We start from the raw sequence: 18,332 nt of genomic DNA on the forward strand, positions 1-18,332 counted from the left end.
TATTTTCATGTGGTATTCTTGTTAGCTTTCATGAAGTCAATAACTATCTCTGTGCCTGTGATCCTCAAAGCTAACAATCTTGTCCTAATTTCTCTTTTGATCTAAAATCTCAAACTCAATACATCCAAAACTAAACTCATTATATTTTTTTCTGATCCTTTCATCTTCCTAATTTCTCTTTTATTGTACAGATAACTGCCGTCTTCCCAATAACACCAGCTCACAAACTAGGTGTCATCCTCAACTCTTCATTCTTTCTCACCTTTTCTTTATATCTAATCTGTTGTGAAATCATGTTGAATTTATCATCATAACATCTTGTATGCCCTCTTCTCTTCTCTGACACTCCTACCTTGCTGGCAAAACCTTCTCATGCCTAGACTAACGACATATCACAATAGCTGTCCTTCATGCTACAGGACTCCCTTCTATTCCAATCCATCCTCCACTCAGCTGTCCAATTCATCTTTCTAAAGTGCATATTAGATTCGCCACCCTTTCATATCAGAAACTCCAAAAGCACTCTTGTTACTTCTAGAATCAAATAAAAAATCCTCTTCAAAGTCCTTCATCCTCACTTCTCTTTCTACCTTTCCAAGTCTTACTCCTTACATATTCTCCATAATCTATAATCAAGTGACCCTGTCCAACTCTTTGCATATGACATTCCACCTCCCAATTATGAGCACTTTTTCTGGCTCTCCCCCAATGCCCAGAATGCTCTCCCCCTTCATGTCTGCTCTTTAGTTTCCCTGGCTTCTTTTAAGTTTCAGATAAAATCTAACTTTCTCTAAGAAGCCCTTTCTTGTCTCCCTTAATGTTAGTGTCTTCTGTTGGAGAATAACTACTCCCATTCCCCTGCCATTTTATCCCCTATTGCTCTTTCTTTTATGTAGTTGTCTCCAAGTTCTTTCCTCTATTTTGTTGTTAAGAGGGGAATTGAAAGCCGGAACTTTGGTGCACAGTAAATGTGAGTTGACATTTGATTCACATAGAGTCTATAAGTTTGGAGAGGTTCATTACAGGAAAATTTGTGGTAAAAAATTAGCTATTAAATTGGGAAGACTATTTACAGTAAAGATGGAATAAGCTGTCCTCTGCTTTGGTGGAGAGAGTCCCTATTAGCTATTTTGAAGTAATAAGATATGAAAGAGAAAGAAAGCATAAAGATAGGAAAAAAAGAGAGGACATTACTGTACCCTCACTGATTTAGACATCAGAGCATAGGATACTCTCATACTGCTTATACTGTTTAAATGTCACAGGAAAGCTTCATTCAATCATCAACTAGTTTTTGATTAAACAATAAATATGTTATACAAATATTTTGCCAACATTAGAGAAGCAGTCAAAGAATATTTTCTCACTGAATTTTAAGTCAAGTATGGTAAAACTACATTATATTTTTAGAGGGATCAATAAGTACAAAAATTTTAAAAGATATAGAATAAAAAAAATTGAACATGATAAACTGACTAGGATTAAAAAGATATAAATTATTTTTAAATCATGTTAATGAAGGTTATTGTTTTAAGAGTTTAAGTAATGCTCTAATAGGCATTTTCATTATTGAAAGTAACATTAAATTTAACAATGTACCCTTAACATAGCCACAAAATAATTAGAGAACAAAAAAAGAATTTGTTGTTAAGATCATAACATGTCATTGTAAATCACACAGCAAATTAGCGGCCCTTCACTCTTGTAGCTTGAATCATAAATGTTTGTCATTCAGCTGGTCCAGTGTTATCTCCAAGTTGTACCATTTTTGATTAATACAACACAATTCAGCTTTTACATGTAAGATGTCTTATAAGCCTCAATAAAAAAAGTATTATGTATAGAAGCATTCAAATGGAAAAGTCAAAGACCTTTTTTCTTTTTTATAAAAATAAAGATAATCACAAGAATACATTCATAGTCTTGAATTGATCACATTTTGTTTCTAAGGAACTAACTTTCCAAACAGGTCTGAAGTATGTTTCAAATAAGACTGTTTTGAGTCTGAATATTTCTAGAAATCAACATCTTACTCATAAGTAGATTCAACTTCTTTGCTATTTTTTAATAGAAATACTATGGTATCTCGCTTCTACTCTGCACTCTTGGAATTTGAAAAAGACATTTTGCAGATGGCAACGTGTTGAATGTTCCATTTGTTAGCTAAGACCATTCCGTACCTCTCACTGAGGAATATTCAAAGAGTTAATTTTACTGGCAATTAATTTACATTCTGTATAATTACATTTAAAAAAGTTTAAATTTTAATCTTATTTTATGCTGTGTTTAGATTGCAAGCTCCTTCATGGAAGAGACTGTCTTTTGCCTCCTTTTATATCCCCAGTGCTTAGCACAGTACCTTACTGGTGCCTAATAAATGTTTACTGACTGAATTATTGCTGCCAGAGGACAGTACTACTTGTTCTATTAGTTATTTGGTTCTATTTGAAATTATTGATCATGCCAATATATAGGTCAGAGTTAGTAAGAGGGGACAAAAGCATTAATTGTTTTTTTAGTTGCTTCATTATTAAAAACAACAACAACAACAAACAAACACAATACCAAAAGGTACAGCTTACTTTGGGAATCTTGTTTATTACCCCTTTTTAACTATGAAATAATTTTTCTTGACTAGATTCCAAATCTGGATTCAATATCTGCTTTTAAAATATACTTGCAGTGGATAGAGCACCAGACCTAAAGTCAGGAAGACCCGACTTCAAATCTGGCCTTAGACACAACACTTCATGTGTCACACTTGTGTGACCCAGGGCAAGTCACTTAACCCCAATTGCCACAGCAAAACAAACAAATAAATAAAATATACTTGCAGAACGAAAGAATTAAGTTTGGAAATTAATTCTTCACAAAACAAATATTAATATCTGAAGGATAGAGCTTCATTATCAATAATTACCCTGAAACCATAGAATTTCACACTATTCTGAAGACTCTAACAAGGCACAGAAACATACTTAAGTTTAAATATTTGCATCACACCTCATGAGAAATTCGCCGCTGTTCAATATATGATGTGAATTGTGAGCTGAGGCTGTCTGAATCCAGGCACTTAGGCTGCCTCATCTCTTCTTCTTCTTCTTCTGTAGCACAGCTGTCGATATAGTCAATCTGATCCAGTTCATGTTCCACTTGACATAGTTAGAAACACATATGCACACCAGAAAAAGCATTCAGATTAGATAAGCAGTGGAGAAATAGAGGCTTTTAAGTATCATATTTACATTTACTTGAATAACTCCTCCAGACTACTTTCTGACCCCACCATACTCTTTCACTGATACAATCCATTTTAAAAGGAGATCAAGTTATATATGTGTCTGTGATCTGGTCTACATTCGCTACCAGAAAAATTTATTTTAGTTATCTTCCCTCTTATGAAAGAATATAACAAATAATAGCAAAGTTACTGTCATGAGTTATATCATTCTTTCAATTATGTTTCATTCTTTCAACAATTCCTCAGTTTTAGATAAAGCTATTTATACCTGAGAGAGAGCCAGCTCACTTATGAGTGAAAGATATTATTTTATTCAGGATTTGTTTTAAAGTACCAGCTTAAAAAGTAAGTGCTTAGGGTTCACCTCATAGCTTATGTCTCCGCGAGAATTAAAAATATACTAAATAATTGACAACTACATATTTTTTCCTAATTCCTTTGAGCCAGTAAACTGCAAAAAAAAAAAAAAAAGTAGAGAGTGAGAAGAAATTGGATGAGGTAAAAGAATGAGTGTTAACTTGTTTTTTGTTCTTTCAATCCTATATATAATCTATAGCAAATATTCTGAAGCAACTCTAATTTGATTTTTTTTTTACCTTGATAAGGCCAAATCATATTTTAGGTCTAAGTCTCAGCAGAGTTAGAAAAAACTTTACTGGTGGCAATATTACTACAACAAACTTCTAGATAAATGATACTGAACAAAATGGTAAAACATGGCTACCATGAGGATTACTTTGGAGATTAAGAGTCAGAAACTCTTTCTGACTAATCTTTGGACCAGAGCAATGGTCGCCTTTTAATTAATAAAGTAAGATTGAAATTCAAATGTTCTGTATTCTTATATATTTGACTCAGTTCTCTAAATATTTGAGAAATGAGGACCTTTTTTAGAAACACTCACTGTAAAGACTCGTTCCCCAAATGCTCCGATAGGACAATAAACTCAAATATAACAAAATAACAGTACTTTCTAAATATGGGCCAAAAATTGTTGCCACTTGCCTAGGGTTTTGATGCAAGTTGCATGCAATTTAAAAGGAGATTAAAATCTTTATAGCAACAACACAAAAGTTTTTGTTTTTATTTTCATTAAGAATTATCCCCCAAACAAAAAAAGATATAAAAAGTAATAAAAAAAGTATTTTAATATTGAAAGAAAAAAAATTGTATCATGGCAATACTGTACATGGAATCTATTCCATATGTAAAGCAAATTTCTGAAATCAAAAGTAAAAAGAAAAAGTCTGATCTACAGCCTTATGAAAAAAAATGCTCAAAATCCCTATTGATTAGAGAAATGCAAATTAAAATAATTCTGAGGTACTCCCTCATACTTATCAGATTGGCTAAGATGACAGGAAAAGATATTAATAAATATTGGAGGGAACGTAGGAAAACTGGGACCCTAATGTATCGTTGGTGGAATTGTGAAATGATCCAACCATTCTGGAATTTTTCACAAAGGACTATCAAACTGTATAGAAACCTCTGATCCAGCAGTGCTACTACTAGGTCTGTATCCCAAAGAAATCATAAAAATGAGAAAAAGACCCACATGTACAAAAATGTTTGTAGCAGCTTTTTTTGTGGTAGCAAAGAACTGGAAAATGAATGGATGCCCCTCAATTAGGGAAATGTTGAATAAGTTGCCATGTATGAATAGAATATTATTATGCTACAGGAAATGAAGAACAAACTGATTTCAGCAAATCCTGGAAAGATTTACATGAACTGATGCTGAGTGAAGCAAGTAGAACTATGAAAACATACACAGCAACAGCAAGATTTTGTGATGACAGAATATAAGAATGTAAGTTTCTTGGGGGCAGAGACTGGCTATGTAATGAGAGATGGAGATGCACAACCTGTAACTTCTGTAACAATCAATTAAGGGGAATCAGGGGAGGAATTTGCATTTCAGAATAGGAAATAAAATACTGCCTTTGTGATCTACTAATCTAGGCATCTAATTATGCAAGAATGTAAAATAAAATCTTTCCTGAATTCAAAAAAAATACATAAAGATTATGTAATGATCCACGATGATAGATTGGCTCTTCTTAGCAATTCAGTGATCCAAAGCAATTCCAATAAACTTTAGAAGGAAAATGTCATCTGCATCCAGAGGAAAAAAACTATGGACATCAATGCAGATGAAAGCATACTTTTTTTGCCTTTTTTTTTCCTTCTGTTTTTTTTCCTCATGGTTTTTCTTCTGTTCTGATTTTTCTCTCCCAATATGACTCATATGGAGATATGTTAAAAGTGAATGTACATGTATAATCTAAAAATTAAAAAAAAAGGAAAAAGGTTGCAGGAAAAGAGAAGGAACTATAAATAGGAGAATAAAGGGAAAGAGATGTAAGAAAACTGTGGAGAAATAAAGTTGAACAATTTAGATGTCATTAATGTATATTTACCTCCACCATTTGTTACCACCACACTGCCTCGGTTTTCTTGGTACTGACTTTCTCTTCGTAGTCTTTGTTCTTTAGTAATCTCTGCTACTCGCAAAGGTAAATCTGAAAATTCATCTGTAGGCTTTATAAAATATTAAAGGCAATAAAGAAATATTATCTTTAATTTTAGTCAATAAAAACACATAAAGCATGAAATAATGTCTAAATCTGAATTGAAAATTTTATATATAATAGTCAAACATATGAAGAAACAGAGACAAAGATCAATTCAGGTATGTGTTATATTCATTTTAAATCACTTGTTAGCAGCTTAGAAACATTTTTTTTTAACAGAAATAGTATGATAAATGGTGGTTGAATAGAAAATTTAAAAAAACACTGAAATCCAAAAGACTTATTTTGAAAAACAGAAATCAAAACCATACAATATTAGTCATTATAATGAGGTAAATGGAGTTGGCAGAGAAAGACCCAGAAGTAAGCAGGGAAGGGCACTGATGGGGATCAGTTTAATCTTATAGACCTGCCCTCTATGGAATTGTTCAGTATTAAATTTGAATTATGTAAAACCCCTGAAGTTAAATTTCCTTTATAAATCTGTCTATGGCTCACATCATCTTTGCTGAACTCCTTTTTGCGTTGTGCCCACCATAACACTCTGCCTTGTGGTATTATCTTTCTCCTTCCCTCTTCCCCATGTCAAATGATGTCTCTTCTCTCAGCCCTTCTCGCTCCCCCACCCAATAAATGATGTCTGTCTAATTCTTTTAGAGTACTCAACTCTATAGATTTAGCCTGTCAGCTAAGGGCATACTCCAGTTTCATGGGGCTTCTATTCTCCTGGTTAATTGTGAGTTGCACAAGGGAACTTATCCTTTCTCTCATTAATTGTTAAGATCCCTTTCCTTGCTAACTATATGCTTTCCCAACTCTATTTCATATTTACCATTCATGCTGTCTACTGTATTTCTTCATTTTGTCTGTAACTTCTTATCCTAAATAAACTTACTTTTTGCCAAAATGAATGGCCATTGTGAATTCTTCACATGACCAAACCCCAACCTTTGGTACCTCTCAACATTTGGTGTTAAACCCCTAAACACATTATTTGGAACTAGAAATTGCTCTCCTAAATCACATCATTTTTTTTTTGACCCTAACCCACATCAATTAGGTAATATAGAAAAAATAAGGTAGAAAAAATATATAAAAATGTATCTAGAGTGTTGGTTCTTGAAGACAGGTAGTTATAAGGTAGATTCCTTTTTTAATCTCACCAGCTGGAAACAGATACTCATTCCATTTTACTTTTTTTTCCCCCTCTCCCTAAATAGTTAACTATCACCTAGAAATTAACTAGCCACCTAGAAAGCACCTTGTCATACTAATTTCAGAATATACTCAGTTCTTTATACTAATGGTGTCAACTTAAACAGAAATGTAATCCTGCAGAAAACCATAAACAAACATTATGTAAGTTGTACTGTATTTAATTTTTAAAAATGTTTTCCGATTACATTGTTATCTAGTTCAGGATATGCCACATATGGAACAAATATGAAACCCCTGTCCTAACAGTTTATAATGCTTTCCCCTTGAGTATCTCAGAAAACAGTTATGAATGCATTTTCTTCAATGGTTCCAGAGTAGTTCCCAGGCACTGTTTTACTCAACTCTTTCCCCCTTTTGTTCTGAGGAAAGAGAAATAAGAACAAATGAAGCCTGTATTAGTAGGTGGTCGAGAAAAAAAGTTCTGCTGAGGAGGTAAGGATTTTGATGATTTGCTCTGCTAGAGGTAGTCAAAAGTATACAGTAAGGAAAGGGAGAAGGGAGGCCCACAGAAGGATCAGGGAAGGAAAAACAGAAAAGAAAAGGAAATAGGAAAGGAAAGCCTTCTATAAGGCTCTGTAGTCTACTTTTGTATCTCCCTCAAATTGTTAGTGCTCTACATACAATACCTGCTAAATAAATAAAATAAATAATTGTTTAATTGATTTGAAAATTTAGATGCCCTGTTCCTATCTCGAAGAGGAACCAATAAAGTTTTTTCCCAAAGGATCCCAGATAACCTTTCCATAAACGTTCAGTGTTTTGGCAATAAGAACCTAAAGAAAACATAACCCTCAAAGGTTCTGACCCTAAATTGGGGTGCCAAAATCTCAGCTCTCTGGAGGATCTCGGGACCAGCCTTGGTCTTAGTGGAGGAGTGAAGAAGGCAGGAGACTCAGAAGGAGGGTCAAAGATGGCATCCTTATTTCAAGTCCTCTCAGCCATTAAATACCTTAGTAGGATTACATCACCACAGCACACTAAACATATGCCAACTATAGAACCATTATATCATCACATCACACTGAGTAAGTGCTAACTATAGTAGCACTACATCACCACAGAACACTGTGCAAGTGCTAACTATAAACACCTTGCTATTGATATGTAAATGCATCTTTAATGTAAGTATTCCTTGCTTCAAGTAGAACACAGGTGGTCACTGCCCCCTGACTTCTCAGGAAGGCCAAGAGCCCTTATGGAAGATGGGGCGCCATTAGCAGGTTCCCTCTGGGCTGAAGGGTTTTATAACTCACCTAGTGTTCGCCCACTGACTGTGACCTTCTACACTAACTCACATTACCCTGTTGAGGAAAGTAAAGGACACTAACAGCTAATCAATCAAAGGAAGGTACATGATTTAGTGGATAGAATGGTGGGCCAGGATTGAGGAATATCAGAGTTCAGATCTGGCACTGTAGATTTAATTAGCTGTGTAACTTTAGGTAAGTCATTTAATCTCTATCTGCCTCAATTTACTTAACTGGAGCTGGCCAGCTGGGCAACATAAGCTCTTTTTTCTTTTCTTTTCTTTCTGTTCCCTTTGTCCACATAGAGCATATAATACCTTTACTGGTTATATTTGGGTGCTCTGCCCAAAAGAATGTTAATTTTGATTGCTGAAACCTCTAAAGATATCTTGGGGTTTACCAGCTGAGTTCTATCTTAAGGACCGCATCTTAAACCCAAATCACTCTGGCTCTCATTGATTAGACAATGAGAGTTGCCAGGTCAAGCCTCAATTGGTCACAGTTGTAGTCCTGATCTATATCTGGCCACACTGGGCCAAGATGGTTCTGGAGGAGGAAGTGGTGACTGCATAGCTCTTGCTCACTTAATCGAATCCACTTGCATGTCACGGCATCGCATCCCTCATGTCATGGTCCTCATTGAGAATAAAAGACAACCAACAACAACAACTTTAAAATAGGGCAAATGATACTAGCTACTTCCCAAGAATGTTCTGAGGGTCAAAGAAGGCAATATTTGCAAAGCACTTAGTACAGTGTCTGGAAAAGTATAGCCAATAAAGGATGATTTCTTTCCTTTCTTAATTATTTGACTAGTGAATTCTGGCATATCTACCTAATGCTCGCTGTCATTAATTGTGCTAGAATTAATGATACAGTAAAAAGGTAAAAAGTGTTTTATTTGTATTTAATGGAATTTTTTCCCCTACACAAAAAGAAGTTTAAGTTGGGTTCTGACATTTTGAGGATTGCCATACACACTCTGTTAATTAAAATTAGGTTATCTGTACAAATGCACCTGAATATCAATTGGCCCATCATGCTAAAATTAAAGAAAAAATCATAACTATATACTGAAAAAAAGACATAAAATTACCATGCTACAATAAAGTGATTTTTAAAACATTCTTCAACATAAATCGAGATATATAGGCTCTCTTAATTAGAAAACATCCCATTTTTTTCTTCCTTATTCTCCTACTTCTAATATTTTAAAATTACTTACTTCATTCCCTGACCACCTCTTATCACCGCTGTCCACACTATTAAAACCAGAATCAAGGGCTCCATATGGACGGCTTGAGTACAATTCTTCATGGCTGAGAAGAAATAAGTTTCAATTCATATACATTGGTAAAGCAAAGTCAAAATGAAATGACAGCATCAATAAACAGCAGTATAATAATAATGATGATGATGATGATAAACAGAATCACTGAATATAGTGGCTTGTATAGAATAACTGCATAACTGAATAAACATTCACTTTGATTTTATGATTCTTGGAATTCCAATATTTCTTTGGAGCTTCCCTCATGTTATTGTCTGCATGAGGTCTTCTACATGAAGCCAGCTATACATGCCTGCTCTCTCACAAATTTCCCTAGTTTTTCTATTATCTTAAAAAATTTTTTTTAATTCTCATAGTAACAGAAAATTAACATTTCCATGTACAAAGTTGAACGTAAAAAAAGAAATGAGAATGAAAATATAAATAAAATGTTAAAAAAAATCTTCATTCCATATCACTGGCTTTTAAAGAAATATATAATGAATGCAACATGTTTCATTTTTTTGAATATTTTTCCCAATTACATGTAAAAACAATTTTTAACATTCCTTTTTTTAAAAAAAATTTGAATTTCATATTCTCTCCCTTTCTCACTTTTCTCCCTCCCTCAGAAAAAAAAGCAACTTGATATAGAATATACCTGTGAAATCATGCAAAAGATGTTTCTATATTAATCATGTTATAAAACACAGGCTCTCTTATGAGAGCCCCCACAAAAAAGTTAAGGAAAAAAATAAGAGTAAAAAATAGTATACTTTGATCTGTACATTCACACTCTTATCAGTTCTTAACGCTGGAGGTGGATAATATTTTTCATCTTAATTTTTTCAGAATTGTCTTGGATTATGCTGAAAACAGCATAGTCATTCAACAGTTGATCATCGTTACAATATTGCTGTTAACCATGTACAATGTTTTGCTCACTTTGTGTCAATTCATTTAAGTCTTTCCAGTTTTTTCTGAAAGCATTCCATTCACTATTTCTTGTAGCACAATAGTATTCTATCACAGTCATATACCACAACTTGTTCAGCATTCTCAATTGATGGATATCTCTCAATTTCCAATTCTTTCACACTATCAAAAAAAGGTGCCATAAGTACTTTGTACAAATAGGCTTTTTCTTTTCTTTTTTTCCTAATCTCATTGGGATATAGACCTAGTAGCAGAATTGCTGGGTCATGGGATATGCAGATTTATAGTCCTTTAGTTATAGTTCCAATTTGTTTTCTATAATGATTGGACTCGTTTACAATTCCACCAATAGTTTCCTAATTTTCCCACATTCCCATGAACATTTGTTATTTTTCTTTTCTGTCTTATTAGTCAAACTAACAGGTATGAAGTATTACCTCAGTTGTTTTAATTTATAGTTCTCTAATCAGAAGTGATTTAGAAGTGAGAAAGACAGAGAATATGGGATTTAGTGATTTGTAGCTTTATTTTGTTGCAAAATAAGTTTTTCAAAGCTATTCTGTTTCTTCTTTCTGTCATTTTTTATGAATAAAGAAATGTTCCAATGATCTATTTTTGGGGGTGGGAGGTGCTTTCTTTTTGGCATCATTCCCCAACAATTCCTGTGTTGCCCAAATTAAAAATGGGGAATAAATTCTTGTAACATATAAGCATTGAGAAGAAAACAAATTTACACCGGGGACAATGTGCAAAAATATATTTTTCTTTCCGAACTATGACCTGTCTTTAAGAACCTAACATACTTCATCAAAAAAGTATTATAGAGATCGCCATGTGATTGGTCATCAAAACCTTATTAATTCCTTTCAAATTGATCTTCTTTCCAATGAAGTTAAAATATAAATTACTCATTTAGTTCCATTTTACTCTGCATTATCATTTCATACAAGTCTTTTTTCCAAGGCTCTCCAAAACTGTCTCTTTCAGCACTTCTTATAACAATACTCCATTATTCACATAACACAATTTCAAACTATTCACCAAATGATGGGTTTTCAGTTTCTACTTCTTTTCCTTTCAATTCCTCCTTCAGGACCAATGTCTGTTTAGATTGAAACTATTTTCTTCTTTGTATTCATTGCTCTCTTAACCACACCGTCCTTTTCTTTATATTAATATTTTCCTTTTATCTTCCTTTCTCTTTCTCCTGTTAAAGCCCTTTGAACAGGTTTAATCCACTTCCAGAATCTATTTTTCTTATTTAACTTCCTAAGATTCTGAAGAAACAACACTTGTTTCTTCTTCCCCACTGGAGTGTCACCACTTTATTATTATGCAGCCCTTTCCAATTGCTCATTTAACTTTCTAGATTTTGTTTGACTTGTTTTCACTACAAAGAAGAAATTCTTAAAGATCCTCTATTTCATTAAAGATTAACTTTTTTTCATGCTAGATTACACTCAGCTTTGCAAATTAAACTTTTCTTGATTTTAAGTCTATATCTTTTGCCTTTCAGAGTACAGTATTTCAAGATTTTCTGTCACTTACAATAGAAATGGTCAGGTCTTATATCTTTTTGAGTGTGGTATCTGAACTTTTTCAGCTGGATAGAAGCTCTGGATGATGTTAATAACATTTTGGTTATAGCATTTCTAGAGTTCTTCCTTTTGATATTTCCTTCAGAAGATGATTAGTATTTTTTTTTCCATTTTTACTTTGTCCTCTAGTTTTAATAGACAGTTTTCATTTATAATTGATTGAAATATGGTATTCAAATTTAAAAAATAATTTTAAAGAAATTCAATAATTCCCCAATTATTTCTTTTTGATATATTTTCCAGAGAGGTTATTTTTTGTAGGATATACCTTATATTTCTTTTTTTTTAAATATTTTTATTTTATTAATGACTCACCAATTTGATTGGTCTATGGTCTGAAAATTCATTTTACTTTGTTGCTACTATTTTCTCTTTTTTAATTAAAAATCCTTATTAAAGCTTTTTATTTTCAAAACATATGCACAGATAATTTTCAACATTCATTTTTACAAAACTTTGTGTTCCAAAATTTTTTCTTTCCCTTCCCATCCCTTCACCACCTTCCCTAGATGGCAAACATACTATTTTCTCTTCTAAACTATTTATTCACTTTCCAATTCTTTCCTTTAGGTCTTTTATTTCATTTTTTATCTCTTGCTTTATATCTTTTAAGTATTCATGTAATTAAAGTGGAAAATTCATTTTTTTTTCCTTTCAAAGTACTTAAAAGTTGTCTTCTAGGTTGGATTTTCTGGAATGCCTGCATACACTGTAATTGTTAATAGTATTTGGTTTTCTTCTCATATCTTTACTTTCAGTCACTGAACTGAAGCTTTGTATTTATGGCCAGGCTTTAACCTCAACTGTTTCAAAATGGAGTTGGGTAGTCAGCTTGACTTGGTCTTCATGTGGGTCACCTAGATTACATGCTGACCTTCACTTCCCAAGGTGAGCGCTGGTATATTTTAGAATCCTTTAGATCTTCAGAGTACTATATATATAGGCTTCTTTAGCATCAAAATAAAGAGCTAGAGACTTCAGAATTCCTGGCTCTATAGAGTATTGCCATGTTTGGGCTGTGGATTTACTGCTGTGGACCGGCATGAGTTGGAAAATGTTTAATAACTGGCTCTCAAAAAACTTCTCAAAATTATATTCATGACACACTTTTAAGTTTAATCTGCATTATTAGTATTTTCTAATTATTAGGTCTAGACAATCAACAACAACAAATGTATTTGTGGATTTCTAAGGTGTAAATGGTCACACATAATTTAGCAATCAGCTCTTGGCATGAAGCAACTCCAACTATTAATTGCAACCACGTTTGAGGCTTTTTTTGATGGGAGCTCCCTACTCCTATGTAGTGTATAACTCTTAAGTCATGTCAGGAAACTTCTGTCTTATATATGTACTCTGTCTATACCAGAACTCCCTTTTTTAGTGAATACTCTTTACTACTGTCTATGGGCTTCTGGATGGCTTTTTGCTGTTTTTTTAAATTTTTTAAACTCGAGAGTTAGGTGATTTCATAATGTAGTCTCTCACAAGATTACTTAATATTTAGTCTAGGGATATTTTTAGGTTTTGTTGGAGGTGTGTGAAAGCTGGGCTGTCTTCTTCCATTGAGGCAGCTATCTTGGCAAGAAGTACTTCTATTTATTTATTTATCATATTTACACTTACAGCACCATTTGTATTCTGTATATTAGAAAACTCAGTGGCACAGTGAACAGAATGCCAAACCTGGAATCAAGAAGACCTGAGTTTCCATCTGGCTAGTTGTGTGACTCTGGACAAGTCACTTAATCTCATCAGTAAAATCTGCATAATAATACCATCTACATCCCAAGGTTGTTGTGAGGATCAAATTTAATAAAATCAAATTACAGCACTTAGAACAGTGCCTGGCACATAATAAGCATTATATAAATATTAGTTATTATTAGCTATTATTATTTATTTCACATATATTTGATATCTAATTACTTATGTACCTATCTCTCATAATGGAATGAGAGCAAAGACTTCTAATACATTCTTGCTTCATAGTGGACACTTAATAAAGTTTACTGATTGATACATTATGTATATGGAATTAGTAAAATGTTTATAACTTTCTCATCTATAGTACAGTCCCAAATACAAATTTATACTATAGAATTTAATTCTTCACATGATAATCTAATCATTTATACATCTTTTGAGTTGAATGTGAAATTTTCTCAATAGGAATAAGATCTGGAATTTCTTTGGTTAAGCAACTTTCACGTGAGTAAACTCCCTCTACTAGTGAAAGTCAACATTTTCATTATAATTTAGAGTCTTTAGAGACACTTAAACAGTGTCACAAAGCCAATATGTGACAGAGGTGGAACTTGAATTCAGTTCTTATTGACTGTGAGACCACGCTTCTGGCCACTAATTCATGCTGCTTCTATAATAAACAAGAGTAGGAGTAGGGAGTGGGGAAGGAGAGTGGAAAGAGAATGAAATTTATACTAGTTTTTTTCATGGTGTATAGCAAACAATTTGGAACTAGGCAACTGTGTCATTTTTACAAGGACTTAATAATATGCATGAATAACAGAAAAATTAAAATTACTTTTCAAATTTTGCTTAGATAATAAAAAGATTAGTAACGTGTGACCAATGTATCACTTATGATAAATTAGTGAGAAAATTCTTCTTCCTGTTTTTCTATCATGAAAAAGTCGTAAAAATCTCCTCTCATTTATTGATTAATGCATCAGTCTATTTCTACAATAATTTTTCAAAAAAATAATCTTGAAAGCAGCACCTTTTTTATTTTACATATATATTCAAAGTAATGTTGAATGTATTGGACTACCTGCCATCTAGGGGAGGGGTTGGAGGGAAAGAGGGAAAAATTTGGAACAGAAAGTTTTGCAAGGGTCAATGTTGAAAAATTACCCATGCATATGTTTTGTAAATAAAAAGCTTTAATAAAAATAAATAAATGGGGGGTGGGGGTGGAGGAGAAGAGATAATGTTGATACTTAATAAATGCTGGTTAAAAACCTCACTAGGAAAACACCCTGAGAGCAAAAATTTAAAAATAGTTACTTCTTCAAAATTTTCATTTGTAATTGCAAAAAACTGGAAGCAACTTAAGTATCCTACAATTGAGGAATATTCAAGTATATTGTATATGTAATTAAGATGGACAAGAATGAGAAATGCAGTTTGGAAAAACTATCATGAAATATTGCCAAGTAGAGGGAAAAAACAGAACCAGAAAACCAATATACATTAAACTAGTTATAATGAATGTGAGGAAAATAAAGGAGAATAAATGGATAAATAAAGAATCCTTGAGGGAGATTTAGAAGTCAATGCTGAAAGCTATCACTGTATGTGTTGAAATTATTTAAATGTAAGTAACATAAAATGTTTAATTTGTTGTATTACTTTAAGTAAAAATTAGTTTTAAAAGATAGTTAGAAATTTACTCACCAAATTCTTTGAATGTAAGCCCACAGAGCTTAAAATTTTCACATGTATGAAAAAAGGAAAAGTCCATTTTACATTAAAACCTTATGTTCTAAACAGTTCACTTTTCAGTAAGTTGAGACTGACTAGAAAAATCAATAATAATTAACAGCTGTCCAATCAATAACCTGGTGATGTAATTGTATCAATAATGACAATTATCTAATATTGTCAAGATGGCAGGTGACAGTGACACAATTATAAAGGTAACATCTGGCAATTCAGGGAAGACATATGATATGTTAATGTTAAATGTTAAAAATGGGAAAGGAGTATGGGGTGAGAGGGAACAAAAATGCAGATATATTTGTAAGATGATATTTCAGAAAAATAAGCAACTTTATGCTTGTTTAAAAAGAAAGCAAACCGGGTCCATGACCTAGGCATAAAGAACGAGATTATAAATAAATTAGAGGAACACAGGATAGTTTATCTCTCAGACTTGTGGAGGAGAAAGAAATTTGTGACCAAAGATGAACTAGAGACATTACTGATCACAAAATAGAAAATTTTGATTACTTCAAATTAAAAAGCCTTTGTACAAACAAAACTAATGCAAACAAGATTAGAAGGGAAGCAACAAACTGGGAAAACATCTTCACAGTTAAAGGTTCTGATAAAGGCCTCATTTCCAAAATATATAGAGAACTGACACAAATTTATAAGAAATCAAGCCATTCTCCAATTGATAAATGGTCAAAGGATATGAACAGACAATTTTCAGAGGATGAAATTGAAACTATTACCACTCATATGAAAGAGTGTTCCAAATCATTACTGATCAGAGAAATGCAAATTAAGACAACTCTGAGATACCACTACACACCTGTCAGATTGGCTAAGATGACAGGAAAAAATAATGATGAATGTTGGAGGGGATGCGGGAAAACTGGGACACTAATGCATTGTTGGTGGAGTTGTGAACGAATCCAACCATTCTGGAGAGCAATCTGGAATTATGCCCAAAAAGTTATCAAACTGTGCATACCCTTTGACCCAGCAGTGTTTCTATTGGGCTTATATCCCAAAGAAATACTAAAGAAGGGAAAGGAACCTGTATGTGCCAAAATGTTTGTAGCAGCCCTATTTGTAGTGGCTAGAAACTGGAAAATGAATGGATGCCCATCAATTGGAGAATGGCTGGGTAAATTGTGGTATATGAATGTTATGGAATATTATTGTTCTGTAAGAAATGACCAGCAGGATGAATACAGAAAGGACTGGCGAGACTTACATGAACTGATGCTAAGTGAAATGAGCAGAACCAGGAGATCATTATACACTTCGACAACGATATTGTATGAGGACATATTTTGATGGAAGTGGATTTCTTTGACAAAGAGACCTGAGTTTCAATTGATAAATGACGGACAGAAGCAGCTACATCCAAAGAAAGAACACTGGGAAACGAATGTGAACTATCTGCATTTTTGTTTTTCTTCCCGGGTTATTTATACCTTCTGAATCCAATTCTCCCTGTGCAACAAGAGAACTGTTCGGTTCTGCAAACATATATTGTATCTAGGATATACTGCAACATATCCAACATATATAGGACTGCTTGCCATCTAGGGGAGGGGGTGGAAGGCGGGAGGGGAAAAATCGGAACAGAAATGAGTGCAAGGGATAATGTTGTAAAAAAATTACCCTGGCATGGATTCTGTCAATATAAAGCAATTATTAAATAAAAATTAAAAAAAAAAAAACCGTACCAAAAAAAAAAAAAAGAAAGCAAACCAAATGCAATTTCATAATATTTACAAATTGGATAAACATATCCTTAATGTGTAAGTCTAAATAGAAAATGTATTCATGTTTTCATAAGAAAGTGAAACTGCATAACAGAATACATAAAAGTAATACAGAATAGTACATAATACATAAAAGTGATCAAATAGGTATTTATAACCCAAAAGGATAAATGTAGATTCTATTTTATTTATGCTCTATTGTTTTTGCTTAATAACTTGTTCAAGAAGGCATCCTTTAGATGATTTTCAAATTTAATTATATATCATGTGGAGTTCCAGAATTTGCTTAATGGTGAATTAGAACAATAGGAAACATACTGGGATTGTTTATAGAGCTCTATCATTTTTCAAAAGCAATCCATCCCATTTTCTTTCTTCTATTCAATTTTGGTAAATTTATTGCATCTGTTCAAAATATATATCTTCATGGACTATCTATAAACTATTTAGCCAAATATATATCACAGGCATTTATTTGGCTTTATTTTATGGACTGTTAGGAGACAGCTTTTCAAGTGGTTGCAGATCTAATCGAAAAGACCATAATATATCCAAGGATTTGATACAATCAATACAATGTCATTTACAAATAAAAGCTACTATAAAATTTCACACTCTACAGGGAATCCTCTTTTTCACTTGAGCATCCTGCATGACAGTAATAAACACTTTTGGCAGGAATATGTTTTATGTATCATTTAACATTATGTTATCCCTGAGACTTTAAGAAATTTTGGATAATTGGGAACAGAAAGAGGAAGGAGTTTAACTGAGCTTGTTAAGTATGACTGGGGACCTGACACAATGAACAAAAATAAGGAAGTCATGAAGAAGAACAAGTTTTAGAAAAAAGATGGATCTGTTTAAGGACCACTGAACTTGAAGTGATATAGTTCATTCAAATTTGTATGTTTATAGGGCATACATGTTAATGTTACTTAACTTCGATTGGGTCTCCCTTCTCATAGGCAATATTACTATGCATAACTCACTATCCTACTCTCCACATCAACTCTTCCAAATCTTTTCTTTCCTTCTCAAACCTTCCATGATTCCCTTTCCCCCAATGACTCGAGAACTT

General features: G+C 33.0%; 1 protein-coding gene across 7 annotated transcripts in view; it reads right to left on the reverse strand.

The window, feature by feature from the left end:
* LRCH3 (leucine rich repeats and calponin homology domain containing 3) overlaps positions 1-18,332 on the reverse strand; it is a 156,609-nt gene that overhangs the window by 57,625 nt on the left and 80,652 nt on the right. For all 7 annotated transcript variants that reach the window (XM_051985492.1, XM_051985489.1, XM_051985491.1 and 4 more), the window contains exons 7-9: positions 9,469-9,562; positions 5,665-5,785; positions 3,004-3,152 (exon numbers count right to left, since the gene is read on the reverse strand). In XM_051985492.1, the coding sequence (XP_051841452.1) occupies positions 3,004-3,152; positions 5,665-5,785; positions 9,469-9,562 (364 nt within the window). The remainder of the gene's footprint in view (positions 1-3,003; positions 3,153-5,664; positions 5,786-9,468; positions 9,563-18,332) is intronic.

Source organism: Antechinus flavipes, chromosome 3 (genome assembly GCF_016432865.1).
Source record: "Antechinus flavipes isolate AdamAnt ecotype Samford, QLD, Australia chromosome 3, AdamAnt_v2, whole genome shotgun sequence".
NCBI classification, from domain to species: Eukaryota; Metazoa; Chordata; class Mammalia; order Dasyuromorphia; family Dasyuridae; genus Antechinus; species Antechinus flavipes.